Source organism: Theobroma umbraticum, unplaced genomic scaffold, assembly GCF_002168275.2.
Source record: "Theobroma umbraticum cultivar Fairchild unplaced genomic scaffold, ASM216827v3 scaffold_44.0, whole genome shotgun sequence".
In the NCBI taxonomy this organism is placed as follows: Eukaryota; Viridiplantae; Streptophyta; class Magnoliopsida; order Malvales; family Malvaceae; genus Theobroma; species Theobroma umbraticum.
Window position 1 is genome coordinate 1,600,003 of NW_018397255.1, and position 14,636 is coordinate 1,614,638.

Consider the following 14,636-nt stretch of genomic DNA (forward strand, 5'->3'; position numbering starts at 1 on the left):
TCAAGATTGTCGAGAATGATGCTCAGTCACTTCCAATTTTCTTGCTCAGTCATGAATGCGATGTTATGATATTTGCGTTCAATATATTATTTTTGTTTGGTTGCTTGATCGATTACTTCTGCTTTTCTTCCCCAGTTTGAGGGCCAAAAACTTGGGTCCTCCTTAGAGGCTTGGCAACTTTGCTGAGTTCTGATTGTAATTTGCAAAGTTTGGTTATTCTATTTTCATTTTCTGCATGTGTAGTGCTTTCTGGGATCTGTCTGCCTCTATTAAATGAATATGTATTTATCGATCCCTTCAGAGTTTAGCTAGTTGGTTTGTGGACCAGTCTTGAACTCCCCTTTCCTTGATTCATTTTTGCCCATGCAATTGAAATTTCCTTGTCTGGTTTGCCTTCTATCCTGCCAACCACCAGCTCTAGCTGTCTAGCGTATAATAAATCCAATGCTGTTAGATGTCAACTTCCCTAGATCAACTTGGTAACGAGCTGCATTGAAGTCGTCAATGGCTGCTCTGTTTGTCCCTTTCTTGGTTCCTGCTTAGCTTGTTCGCAGAAGGTCACTGAGTCACCCTAATGGAAAAATAACAAGGATATGATCCTTGTTAATTGTGTTGTACGTGGTTTATAGCTAGCAATTTCCCCATCCCCAGAAACAAAACCAGGAAAAGGAAAAGGAAAAACTTGTAAAATTAACGGATCAGCATGACATTTCGATTCCATGATGCCTGGTGTGGAATCCATCAACAATTAAGGGTATTGGTGGGAAGGATTTTGTTGTCAATAACTGGGAATCTGAAACTGATCGTTGATTGATTAATAAGAGTTCACCAAGAGTACGAAATAGGACCCGCAGAATCTGCATTAGGCAGCTCTGTCGATCGCTCCTGGCAAACTGATGCTAATCTAACCAGCAAGATGACTTTGTTCTTCCCTGTTCAGCATCGGCCTAAATATAATGAAATTTCTATGTTGTACATAACATGCTTCATTCAAGAAGTGAGGCAGATGATGAGGAATTTTGAGAGCTGAACCTACACAAAGTATAGGCAAAACAAGGTGGGAATTAGTCAATCTGTACAGCACTATCGTATTGTTAGCTGAATTTTCACAAGTACAAACTATGAATGACTGAAGATTAATCTTTGATGTCCATTCTGGCACTCAACCACTCACATTTTTGCCTCAATGCACTTGGAAAATCCCTGCTTTCTTGCAGCAATTTCAACAGCTGAGGCTGAGTTCATGCTTGTTCTGTAATGTACGGGTTATATGGTCTTCATTTCCCGTAATGACTTCTAATGTCGGGGGTTTGGCTACATATCAAATATAGGAGATCAGTGCCATGATTTGGAAGCAAGAATTGAATATCTATCTACTGCCTACCTGTCTGATCAAGATTCTTGATAGCCATTTGCAGGCAGCATGGTGAACTCAGCTTTCATAAAGTTCAACCTGCTCAATGGCCATGCAATTAAATCTCCTAATTTCGGGGGGACCTAATCTACTAGTTTCAGGTTTTTATCAACTGATATGAAGATGTGGCCAGGATCCAGGGAAGCACAAGCATGTCACGAATGTCAACATAAGTTTCTAGCATTTCTTTTTTCAGGACTCCAAATTCTAACATCCAACCTACTCCATCACACTCACAATCCTTGCATCAAAAAAGGCATGATTCACCAGCCTGTCTCAGCAGATGAACCATGCAACTGACATGTTAAAACTCTTGATTAAAATATGTTAATCCGTCATTAATTGAATGGAAAGGAACATAAAAAGTTTCCAAGCTTTGACTCTACATCTATGGATTCCATTAAAAAAATATAGACGCCGTTGCCGGGGATCGAAATCTGGTCACCCCGTGACAGGCAAAAATACTATCTACTATACTACAATGGCTAGTTTTCTACAAAAATTTTTCAATAATCTTTCAAAAAATAAAAAACATTTTAAGGCACTAAAAATATTTTAACCGAATATCTATATATATGCTCTAATAAAAGCATGCTACATGCTTAAAGCTAAAGCTAAAGCTAAAAGTGGGTAGATGATGTAGATGAAACTAATTGACATCGCACCTACTTTCATTGTTAAAATTAGCAATACTCTTAGTAATTCTTTTAAATATACATAATAGCAATTAATTCTATGATGACAAATTAGAAACAGAGCACCGTTAGAGGGCGTGATTATTGGAGCTTTAACTAAAGACACAACCAATCGACCAAAAAACAAAGTAAAAGCACTCCCAAAAGAGAAAGGCTAAGCCTTGTCCGAATGACTGATGGACACGTTCTAATCCTATGGTTTTGGCTAAGCCTTGTCCGAATGACTGATGGACACGTTCTAATCCTATGGTTTTGCTTTCATCACAATTCAATGGAGAAAAACGGAACTAACCGCAGAGATTTTCTCCAAAAAAAACATTATTATTGTTGTAATTACATGACAGAACCTTCTTCGAGGGATCCGCCTTGTCTTTCAACTACTTGGTTGTGGTCTAAAGCTTACCAGTTCAGCTTCCTTGTTTGACTTTCAAACTCTACACTTACTGTGATATACTATACGTAGTTGAAAAGTATAAGAGAATGAAACAACGTTGACTGCTTCTCTCTTCTCTTTCCACTTTCTTACAATTGTTTTCTCTTATTTTACTTCACTTTCCCTCCCAGTTTCCTCACTCCTGCAACCCCATCTCTTGCATTACCTCAATTCCCTTTTTAAATACTTTTTTTTTTCTGAGTTATTGGTAAATCAATCAATTCTATTCGAGATTGCTTCCTCAATTCCGATCAAGAGTTTGAGCTGGATTGTCGATTTTTGAGCTTTACTGTCTGCTAAGGATTTCAAGCGAGACGAAATCAGGGAAACCATAGAGTCTTTGACTTTTCAGCTAAATTCAGGTACTTTAAGCCCATCCATTTCTGGGATGTTTGAAAGATTTAATCTTTTTACCTTTTTGGGATAATTAGTTTTCATTCTCATCTGGATCTGGTTGGTATCCACACGTGAAAACCATCTCTGGGGTTTTAAGATCTTACCCAAGCTTTGCTGATTTTGGTCATTTTTTGTACTTGAAGAAAGGATTAGCTGGATTTTGTCGGATTTTTGAAAAAGTTTCTTCTGAGAGGGCCATTGAGTGCACTTGATTACTGGGTTTTACTTGTTTTAGATCTTTGCAGTCTATGGGTTACTGATGTCTGAAAGGTCATCACACCTCTGCCATTTTATCTAGAATTGACACACCACAAGCTTTGGTCCTTAAGTCAACTTCTACGCTGAAAGCTATATCTATATAATTTTCATCTCATCCTTTTAGTGAAAATCACCTACCTCAAGGTCCAAAAGTGCTTCTGGGTTTTTAGGATCTTCGCCATTACCATTTGAATCCTTATCAGCTATGATGGGCTGTCAATCTAGTAAAACGAAAGGAGGTGATCCAGAACCGTCCTCCCAAGTCCAGACCGATTCTAAATTAGAAGCTGACTTGAGCTCTTATGAGGCTGCTTGTAGACATGATCCAGCTTTGCAACATTTTGATGCAACCCTCCATGAACGTACTAACCATGTCATCAGCGCACTTGCTGCTGGTTTGGGGGTTTCATCCATATCATTCGACTCACTCAAAGAGGTGACTGGTTGTCTTCTTGAAACGAATCAGGAAGTAGCCAAAATCATTTTAGAAAGTCAGAAAGATATATGGGATAATCCGGAATTGTTTTCTTTGGTAGAGGAATACTTTGATAACAGTAAAAAGACTTTAGACTTTTGTACTGCTCTTGAGAATTGCCTCAAACGTGCTCGAAATAACCAATTAATTATTCAGTTGGCAGTTAGGAAGTTTGAGGAAGAGGTTGAGTTACAAGTTGGGACTGATGGGAAGAAATTTGTGAAGACCTTAGAAGAACTAAGGAAATTTAAAGCAGCTGAGGAACCTTTCAGCAAGGAGTTCTTTCTACTGTTTGACTCTGTCCGAAGGCAGCAGGAATCAATGCTAGGGAAATTGCTTTTTCGGAAAAGAAAGATTGACAAGAAATTGAAATCTCTGAAAACATGGAGGAGGGTGTCAAATGTCTTGTTTGTAGCCACTTTTGTCTCTGTGTTGATTTTTTCTGTGGTGGCAGCAGCCATAGCTGCACCACCTGTTGTAACAGCTTTGGCAGGTGCATTGGCAGTTCCTATCGGTTCAGTAGGAAAATGGTGTAACTGGCTTTGGAAGCGCTACGAGAATGAGCTAAAAGGGCAGAGAGAGTTAATAACTACAGTGGAGCTTGGTGTTAGGATTACAATCGGTGACTTGGATAACATAAGAATGCTTGTCAGCCGATTGGAAATAGAGATCGAGTCACTGTTGCATTATGCTGATTTTGCTCTTAGAGAAGAAGATGCAGTGAAGCTTGCATTTGATGAGATCAAGAGGAAGTCAGAAGAATATATGGAGATCATTGAGAAATTGGGTCGACAGGCTGATGTGTGTAGCCGTGATATTAGGAAGGCAAGGGCAGTGGTTTTGCAGATAATGACAAGACATTCAGGCACGTCAACGACTGGAGGCAGCCCTTGGGAACTCTAGAAATGACATATCTCACTGTGCTTATGTTGTATCTATTTTATGTTCTAGGTAATGAAATTCATCCTCCAGCCATGAGGTGACTCAATTTGGATTTTACCTATATATAATAATTACATTGTTCAGCTGGTCTAATATTGGTTCATTCTTAGAGCATATTCTTTTATAGAAAAAACTCCCTTGAGTTTAGTGCATGTCAAGTGTTTGGATCTGGTTCATGGGTTAGACTTAGATTACTATAATTATAGATGCACTTGTCATCGGAAATATCGAAGTTAGTTATTTGGTTAGTGCTGGTAGCATGATTGGGGCAATCATGAATTTTAAGCATCATGCAAGTTGGTCTGTAGAAGAACATGAGTAGTTCATCGCAAGGAGAATTAGTATCTACAACTTCTCAAGTAATCCTTCTGTCTCAATTAATTCATAGTAAATATGTAGGATTGTGGGAAGTCAGTGATGAAATAAAAACTGATGGAGACTGGTCTAACATCAATACAATGCTATGCTTGCTTACTTCTGAGTTCTGACCAGGAGAAAGGCCTTTAATCATCTGTGTGTTTCTGCAGAAGATCAAAAAAAAGGTGGGTTGAAGAAAACAAAATCTGGGACTATGAATTAATTGACTACTTTGGGTTGAATGAATCTTACACTTCCAGTCTTGAGAGGTTCTTGTTATAAAATAGATCTTATGAAAACCATAGATAATTTAGGTGGATTTGTTGCCATGGGGAGCAGGGATGTAAAAGGGCAAGGTTGCTGTCATTGCCAGGATTATGATTTTCTTATGTTCTCAAGCTGTTATGTTACAGGTGTCTCTCTTTGATGCTTCCACTTGAATCCAAAACATGTCATTTCTGCAGTGTGCTTTCTAGGCCATTGTCATTATTGCATACTCCTCAGGAATTATAATGATTTTTGAGATGCGAAGGTTGGATCACCGGTCTCCATGCTCACTTGTGTGCAGGCAGGGGCGGAGCGTCCCTTTGCAATAGCCTCAAAATTTTTGAAATTTTTTATATATTATATATTTTTTAATAAATTTTTATATTAATTTTTTATTAAATAATTAATATAATTAAAAAAATACTAAAATAATTTTACAAACTTCATTCAATTTTACTCTAATTTTTAAAATTCTTTTTGAATTTTTAAGTTTCTTCACTCATCTTTTCCTTTTTTTTATTCTTATATTGTGAAATTATAAAAAAATAAAATTTTTATTTATATTATTATTATTATATATATTTTAATTATATTCTATTTGTTTATATATTTTTAAGTTTTTATATATATATATTTTAAAATTTATACAATCATCAACTATATTTTTATTTGTTATATATGTTATATCTCTTATTTGTAATGATTTTTTTTTATTATGTGAATTTTATTTTTAATAATTTTAATTTTTAAAAATTAAAAAATTATTATATATGTAATTCTCAAATATAAGTTCTAGTGTTGCATTATTGATTGTTGTTTAAAATTTCACTAATATATGATTTTTTATTAATCTTAATTATATAAAAAAAATTATCTCGAGTATATGTTTTTAATGTGTTTTATATTTTATATTTAGTTAAAAAGAAATTATTTTGAATATAAGAAGAAATTATTAATTCTGTATATCATATTTAACTATTTTTATTTTATGTATTATAATTTAATATTTAGTATTATAAATATAAATATAATAAAATAAAAATATTGATATTAACTACATTAATTTTTTAGTTGATTATATTGAGAAATGTAATATTTCGAAACAAAATAAATGATAAATTTTTTTACAAATAATTTAATTATTCATATTAAAAAAAATATTACTATTGTCAAGTAAATTTTTTTTAAAATATTATTATAAGTTTTTTTTTATTTACATATTATATAAAATTATTATCTATTATAAATCTTTTGATTATTAATGATTAAATTTAATATATTATTATGTGTAGTCATATTTCTCCCTGTTCAGTTCAGTGCTGTGCATGGTATCAAGTGATATTTAACATTATAAGAGTGGGTACTCCCCTAAGTCTGGTTTTCTTTGCACCGACTTCCGGCAATGAATTGAAACTCTTTGGTCCCTTGCGAAAGAATATTAACAAAACTCACATCCAAGAAATAGGAAACACTAGGCAAAAGGTCTAAATGCTATGGAAAATAGGAACTGTACGGATGCTCTTAAAGAAAGAAAACAAAGGAAAAGAGAAAAGTCTAAAGTTGAACAGTTATTGCCAAAAATAGTCCTTGAAGGAATCTCAACACCTCAAACGGAATGGAAGTTTTTGCTCAAAACATCCAAATGCTTGAAATTATCTTTGCTTGTTTTCTCAATCCCAACGCATTTTGCCTGTGCTGCTGCTGCCTGGGCTGGATTCTAGCACCTTTGAGCTTTGGGTGTATGATTTGATTGAGCAGAATCTACTGAACCCAAAAGTCTATTCAAAGTGGTGATAATTTTCAGTCACTCTGGAAATTTTTTTATCTAATGATTCTTAACTTTCAGTCTTTGCATTCTCTCAGTCTTTGAATTGAAAAAAGCAAAAGCTTGTCCATGATACAGCTCTGATCTCAATATATGTTGAGAATTAATTATCTCCATGGATTCGTCACAATATTCAGACGTTGGAAATACCCCATCAGATGTTTATATTCCTTTCATCAACACAAACCTGAAACACCCACCAAATACAAATTTACTAAAACCTTAAAAAACCCAATGAAACCACTTGAAGTTGAGCCAAAAGTTTACATGCGAGACACAGTATCAAACATTTACAAAATCCTCAAGTACTCAACTTGGGACGCAGCTGAAACGCAGCTGAAGCAGTTACCCATCAAATGGGACTCTTTTACAATCAACCAAGTGCTCAAAACCCACCCACCAATGGAAAAAGCATGGCTTTTTTTCAACTGGGTTGGTAAAGTTAAAGGCTTTAAGCATGACCAGTTCACTTACACAACAATGCTAGACATTTTTGGAGAAGCTGGGAGGGTTTCATCGATGAAGTATTTGTTTCAGCAAATGCAAGAAAAGGGCTTAAAAATCGATGCTGTTACTTATACTTCCGTCTTGCATTGGCTTTCAAAGAGTAGAGATGTTGATGGGGCAGTGGAAATGTGGGAGGAAATGAGACGAAAAGGGTGTTTTCCTACTGTTGTTTCCTATACGGCTTATATGAAAGTTTTGTTTGACAATGCGAGAGTTAAGGAAGGTACTGATGTGTACAAGGAGATGCTTCAGTCTGGGATTTCTCCTAATTGTCATACTTATACAGTGCTGATGGAGTATCTTTTTGGGGCTGGTGAGTAGAAGAACGACTTGTTTGACGATTGTTGTCTTCCTGTTTGTTGAATTGTCTAAATGGGGTGCATATTTCTTTAGAATTTATATTGTTAGAGTTTATAATTTGATGCCTTTTCATCAAAATCAATGTTCATTAATTTTGAAAAAAAATTATAATGAGGTGGCAAGTTGCAATTTATTGACTGTGCATAGAGTTACGTGTTGAGGGTGTATCAGATATAAACTCAGGTTGGTTCAGGTACATTGGCACACTAATTTCATGGCATTGTATGTTTTAATCCTTGATGAATGAAAGTTCTGTTTTTAATACTCTCTTTGGCTCATGTGAGAAATTTTGAGTTAATCAAAAACACCCATGTCCTCATCTCCTCATGTTGATAGGTCCATTTAGGCATACTGGTTTATGTAGAAACAGAGTTCTTTTATTCCTTAGGGCTGTGGGCTGTTATGACATTAACTTGAATACTGTAATGTCATTTTTCTTTTGTAGGCACATCAGACCACTTCTGATGCGTAGCCAATCCTCGTGTGCGAGGATTCTTTTGTCTTTAGCTGTAAGCTTATGTCTCCCTTGTGAGACCTTATAAATAAATTTGCCTTTCAAAAAAAAAAAAAACACCAATGTCAAAAGAGTGAGAGGAGAACCTAAGAGAACATGGTTGAAAACTGTAAAAAATACACCACTTCTTGCATAATCCATATAACCATCCTCGGTTCCTCACATATAGTTCAAAAAGACTTAGTTTGAGGTGACTTTGCTACTGGTTGAAACTCTTATTGTATAAAGCTGTTAAAAACTGCAGCATTACAGTAAAAGTACAAACAGAATTGATGAGTTGCATTCATAGGCTCTTAATCTTGTTTACTTTACAGTGTTCTTATTGGGTACAAAAGTAAGATTAATGTGAAAGCTTGTATCTGAAATTGCTGTCCTTGATCCGAAACAGAAGTGTTCTTTTTGACATTTTCTATGCATTTACAATTTTGGTGGTTTGGCATTCTAACACAGATGAATGCTACTGTAAATTGCTTTGGCTGCATCTGGCTGTCTTTGCTGGACTATTATGTTTACAAACAAGATGTTTATTTGTTTTGTGGTGGATCCAGGAAAGTATGAAGAAGCCCTTGAGATTTTCAACAAAATGCAAGAAGCTGGAGTTAAGCCTGATAAAGCTGCATGCAATATTTTGGTTGAGAAATGTTGCAAAGCAGGGGAGACAAGGGCAATGACCCAAATCCTTCAGTACATGAAAGAAAATTATCTTGTTCTTCGGTATCCCATATTTCTAGAAGCTCTTGAGACCTTTAAAGTTGCTGGTGAGAGCAATGTCCTTCTCAGGGAAGTTCATCCTCATATTTCTGTTGAATGCATTGGCAATGAAACAGAAGCTGAGTATACAGGAAATGCTTCTGAAGCTCCTTTAAGTTTTGACAGAGGACTAATGTGGGCTCTTTTGAAAAAGCAAAATCTTCTTGCAACTGATAGTTTACTTACTGAGTTGATGGATAAGAATATAAGGTTGGACTCTGAAATGATCTCTACCATCATCGATATAAACTGTAACCATTGCAGGCTGGATGGTTCTTTATTGGCCTTCAAATACAGTGTGAAAGTAGGTATAAATCTTGAGAGAGCTGCATATCTTGCTTTGATAGGCAGTTTAATAAGAACGAACGCATTTACTGATGTAGTGGAGATTGTTGCCGAAATGACTAGAGCTGGACATTCTCTTGGAGTTTATCTTGGTTCGCTCCTAATCTATAGGCTTGGATGTGCTAGAAGACCCACTTGTGCTGCAAAGATTTTTAATTTATTGCCTGAAGATCAGAAATGCGTTGCTACCTACAGTGCTTTGGTTGGTGTCTACTTCGCTGCTGGGACTGCTGATAAAGGACTTAAAATATACAAAACCATGCGCAGGAAAGGGATTTCTCCTTCTTTAGGCACATACTGTGTCCTATTAGCTGGTCTTGAGAAACTTGGTAGAGTCTCCACGGCAGAAACCTACAGGAAAGAAAAGAAAAGTCTGCTGAAGAATGCTCATTTCCGTGAATCCATTCCCATCGAGGAAAAGATATGTGACCTCCTATTTGCTAGGGATGTGGTATCTTGACAAACTTGTGAGGCTAATTAGCAAACCCACTTTGATGGAAAGCTGCCAGGTATGATGTAATTATGATTTGCTTGAGTGACCAGTAATGTTTATGAAGTGCTTCCAACAGAGGATTATTGACTACCTAAATGGCAAGATTTGCTAGAAGTATTTAATTGGTCCAGAGATTCAAGCTGGTGTTGCTTATACAGATCGGACTCTCATCCTGATATGTTGAACAAATGTTTCATTGTGAATGTGTGAAAATGGAAGTGATTGAAACAGAGTCCTATGGTGTTTGTTGAAGGTCGATTTTTAGGGCTCTCTCTGGGGGAAATGACATTGACTAATCTTCTTGTAAATGCATTTGACTGTAATAGCTGAGTTTTTAAAATTAGATGAACAAAGTTCCGTTAACTTCAGCACAATTTCCCTGTCTAAATGGGTAAAAATAAAGATGCTCCTGATAAGGCACCTTGGCTCATAAGGCTAAAGCCTGATCTTGGTGTATGTTAGCTTAGCCCTTAGGCCATAGTACAAGCATTTTGAACTGCGGGAACTTGGAATATGCTTTTCTGCCTTTTCAAATCTCTGAAATATACTATATGGTTGGTCTATCAATATGATTAAGGCATGTATGGCACAGAATACCAACCAAGTTTTACGATGCAGTACATTACATGTGATCTATGAACATGATTGAATATAGAAAGGAGAAATTCCAGTGGCCTATATTGGCAGTGTCATTGAACAACAGTAAATGTCTTCAATCATGGATGCATTAGGTATCTATTCACTGAAAAAAGCTTTATTGTTTAAGCATTTTAGGGTTCCTCTCTAGGTATTTATACGCACTCTCAGTATTTGTCTAAGTGAAACAGAGAGATGGTCAAAGAGACAAGGAAAGAGCAATACTGGTATGATCAGGGATTATTCCCGGAAATATCTCAGGGTCTGCAATTTTCTTTTTCTTTTCTAGATCTTGACTTAAATCAAGACTTATTGTTAATATTCGAGCATATCCAAAATGGGGTTACCTCGTATTAATTTTAGTTCTTCTGTTGCATATGGTAGCAAAATGCCTTTCCTCCTCCATTCCCCCTCCTCTGTTTGCTGGGTGAAGATAAATGAAGTCAAAAACGATCAATATCCTCATTCAATGGCTAAGCAGTAATAAATTGCGCATCAGAAGTTGTTGGATGAGATCCATGTGCTCATTCAAACTAGCTTTTTGATGAATTTTGATGATTATTTTAGTTCATTTCATGATCCTTGACATACTATCTTAGATCTGCAACCAAATTTTTTATACCCTAGAACAAGCCTTTTGTTTATTAAGACCCAAAGATTAATCAAGCGTCCAGCTTTGAACAACCAAAGAACACGTATAAAATGAATGTAAGCCAGCTAGGGGCATGCTGAGTCAGTTTGGTGACGGGGGTAATCATCCTTCAAACCTCTCTTAACGTCTAGGAGATAACAATTCCAGATCACTCTGTGCTTAGCCTTGTAATCACTGTATCCACGTCTTAGGCCACTTGTTTGTCAATGGCACAATGGGTTGATCCTGTTTTTGCTGAAAGATTTGTCATCTATAAGAAAGAACATATGCAATTTCTCATTATAAAAAAAATAAAAAAATCCTATATGGGTTTACAATCTTAGACCACAAATCTCAATTTTGAGTTCACCCATTTAAGCCAAACTTTCCCTCTTGAAGCAAACAGGGCTGCCCAAAATCTGTTCTGCAACCTTTCTGTCGATGATTTGCTGAATTTTTTCAGGATATTTTGGAAGTTTATGACCTGCAAGGGTTAGAATGTGGTGCAAATTAATCCTATGACGAAATGCAGGCAAGCTTGCAAACGTAGGAATGAAGCTAATGGAATCTTAGGCGAATGATCTGATTGCATGTTAACCATAGAATTCCTGAGCCGCCATTGTGTGCTAGCTAACCTGGCAAGCTATCCTTTTCCTTGACCCATAGCCAAGCTCCGGAGCCAGAAACGACAACTTCAAAAAATTTGACCAAACTTTAGTTTAATGGTTAATTAATTAATCAATTATAGCACAATTTGGAATTTTTTTTTTCCGTTTTTCTTCACCCTTTTGCGTGTTTACTTAAGAAAGTGAGCTGCAGTTCTTTAATGTTAAGCAAACCTAACAGATTACGAAGATGCAAGGCAAGAGGTCTTCTTTATGGCCATCCAAATCATGCATGTCTTTCTTTCAGTGTTCCACATACCATAAACTTCAATAAACAAGAATATCTTCATCAGTCTTTTCTGATGAATGTGATTAGGTACGTACATCGATATGAAACCTCTCTACCCAATTCTTTTTCTGCTAACATCACCTCTTTGTTTTCGTAATTTCATCAGCTGCAAACTTAATACTATGTATGGCAGTTGGAGCCCTTTGTCTTCAACCTTCGAGTTTCAACGATAAGGATTAATGCTTTCTGGCAACACATGAAAGAACCCAATCCCGCAATCGACATCAGCATCATGCATGCAGATGCAGGCCAGGGCAATAATTTTCCCCAAGAATATATGCTAATTCATCAAAAGAGATAGATAAAAAGGGCCTTCAATATATTGAAAACCATAGAGAATTGCAGCGCATGGCCAACTAAATATCATTGTCATTTTCATATTTAAACTTTATACGGATCGCAATATAGTATTATATACTTTAGATTAAAATTTTTAAAGTGTGAGATTATGATATTATTTTTTTATATATAAATTAATTAAATTGATAAGTGAGTATTAAAAAAATTTGTCGTCGTTAACAATCTGAAGCTTTTTCCATATGAATGGATGGAATTGATCATGCCAAGAAGATAAATAGTGCTAGCTCCAATTTTGTACGCAAAGTTAATCAGGCAATGTGCATTCCAAGTGTTATAATTCAGTGCGAGCTTGTCTTAGAGACAAGGCTTTTTCAGACCAAACCGAGTACCTATATGCCAAGGACAAGGACGGACAGCATATAAGGAATTGGAACAATCTAGTGTCCTCAGCCTGAGTGAGAATTAATGATCCATTTTTGTAGCAATTAGAGCTCGATTTTCTCATCTTTCTAAACTTTGAAGAGTGGACGCATGGCCAACAAAAGGAAAACATAAAAAAGGGAAAAGCCATATTGTGAGGGGCACCAAAGTTACTGGCAAGAGAATTTTCACCACCATCCTTAATAATGTTGTTGGTGGAATCCATGTTTGCTTTTCATTGTTGGGAAAATTCAACAGTGCAGCACTTTGCCTTTTGGGGATGGAAATTGACCAATTGAAAAACAAAGAAAATTATTGTACCAAGTGGGGGTTGGGAGGGGGGGAATAGAAAATCCTTCAAGCACTTGCCAAGAAACATGCAATAGATAAAACTGCTTTCGAGCATCTAATCTTGTATAATTATTAGATGTGGAATCCATGGACATGAACGTTTCTGCCCGAGATATATATATATATATACATATATATTTACATAACAAAGAATAATAATTTTTTAAAATAAAATATTTTAAATTTTAATCGATAAAACATCTTTTTAAAAACTTATCGGCCAAGTGTCACCAATTCTTCCATCCAAATATAAAATACATTCCTTTTCATCGTTAACTTTACACATTGATACTCACTCCAAAAAAAAAATTTACACATTGATACTGTAACTTAAAATATACTTTTATCTAGAAATAAAAAGTTTTTTTTAAAAATAGAAATATTATTATTTTTGGATGAAAATAATCAAGGCAGCAAATAAGTTAGTAAATGATCTTCGTTGGTGCTCGGTTTCTAGAAATTCGAGACCCAGTGAAAATAATATGTTAAAAATATTTAAATAAATTATTATTTTTTATTATATTTAATTATTTTTTTATTTTTAAAGTTATATAAATTTTTATAATTAATAATTGATTAATTATAATTAATTATTTAGATTCATTTAATGTTAGTGTAATATATTAATTTATCATAATTGAATGTAACTTGATATATTTATGTGATTGTATCACAGTCTTACTCTCTTTTCTATTATGTTAATATAAAAAATTATAGTTGTTATTTTTACTAACAATAATTAATCGAATGTCATAAAAATTTATTTGATTTAAAATAAAAATATAAAAATTTAATTAAACTCAATAAAAGAATAAAAATTTGTTTATATTTTTAAAAATAATTTAATAATTTTTCAGATATTAGTGCCTTGGTTATGTCTAACATGTTATTAATTGAAAACATTACTCTAGGAATTTAGGGTTGAAATTCTAAGTACCATAATTAACTTGGATATAGAAATTTAATTTAATGTCCATTAGCATGAAAAATGAGCCTATTGCTTATATATCATAGGATTGTATTGGATGGTCAAGGGAAGGTATTTAGTTTTATTTATTGTTATGCTATTGCTTATTGTTTTCTTTCCTTTTTTTGAAAATAATATTGTTTATTTTCTGAATTAATGAAATTTTTTCAATGTCATAATTAAATAATGTTTGGTTGAGACTAAGCTATAAAATTTAACGAGCTAGCCCTATAATTAGGCCTAGTAGTTATTGGTCTTTTGAACAATGACTAAACAAAAAAGTAGGCAGTGGTAACGTCTTTCATTTCATCCATGTGATTGCTTACGCAATTTCTTAAAATGTCAA

General features: G+C 34.7%; 1 protein-coding gene and 1 pseudogene across 1 annotated transcript; both read left to right on the forward strand.

The window, feature by feature from the left end:
- The first annotated feature begins 2,525 nt into the window (after positions 1–2,525).
- LOC110409695 (UPF0496 protein At2g18630 pseudogene) lies at positions 2,526–4,706 on the forward strand (annotated as a pseudogene).
- A 2,114-nt stretch (positions 4,707–6,820) lies between these two features.
- Positions 6,821–11,021, forward strand: EMB3111 (Tetratricopeptide repeat (TPR)-like superfamily protein). The gene is made up of 2 exons (XM_021419216.2): positions 6,821–7,882; positions 8,992–11,021. The coding sequence occupies exons 1-2, from the start codon at positions 7,156–7,158 to the stop codon at positions 9,996–9,998; spliced, it is 1,734 nt and encodes a 577-aa protein (XP_021274891.1). The 5' UTR covers positions 6,821–7,155; the 3' UTR covers positions 9,999–11,021.
- Positions 11,022–14,636: the final 3,615 nt, after the last annotated feature.

Coding starts and splice junctions, on each gene's coding strand:
- EMB3111 (XM_021419216.2), top strand. CDS start 7,156: ATGTTGAGAATTAATTATCTCCATGGATTCGTCACAATATTCAGACGT. Junction 7,883..8,991: donor GGAGTATCTTTTTGGGGCTG/GTGAGTAGAAGA, acceptor TGGTGGATCCAG/GAAAGTATGAAGAAGCCCTT.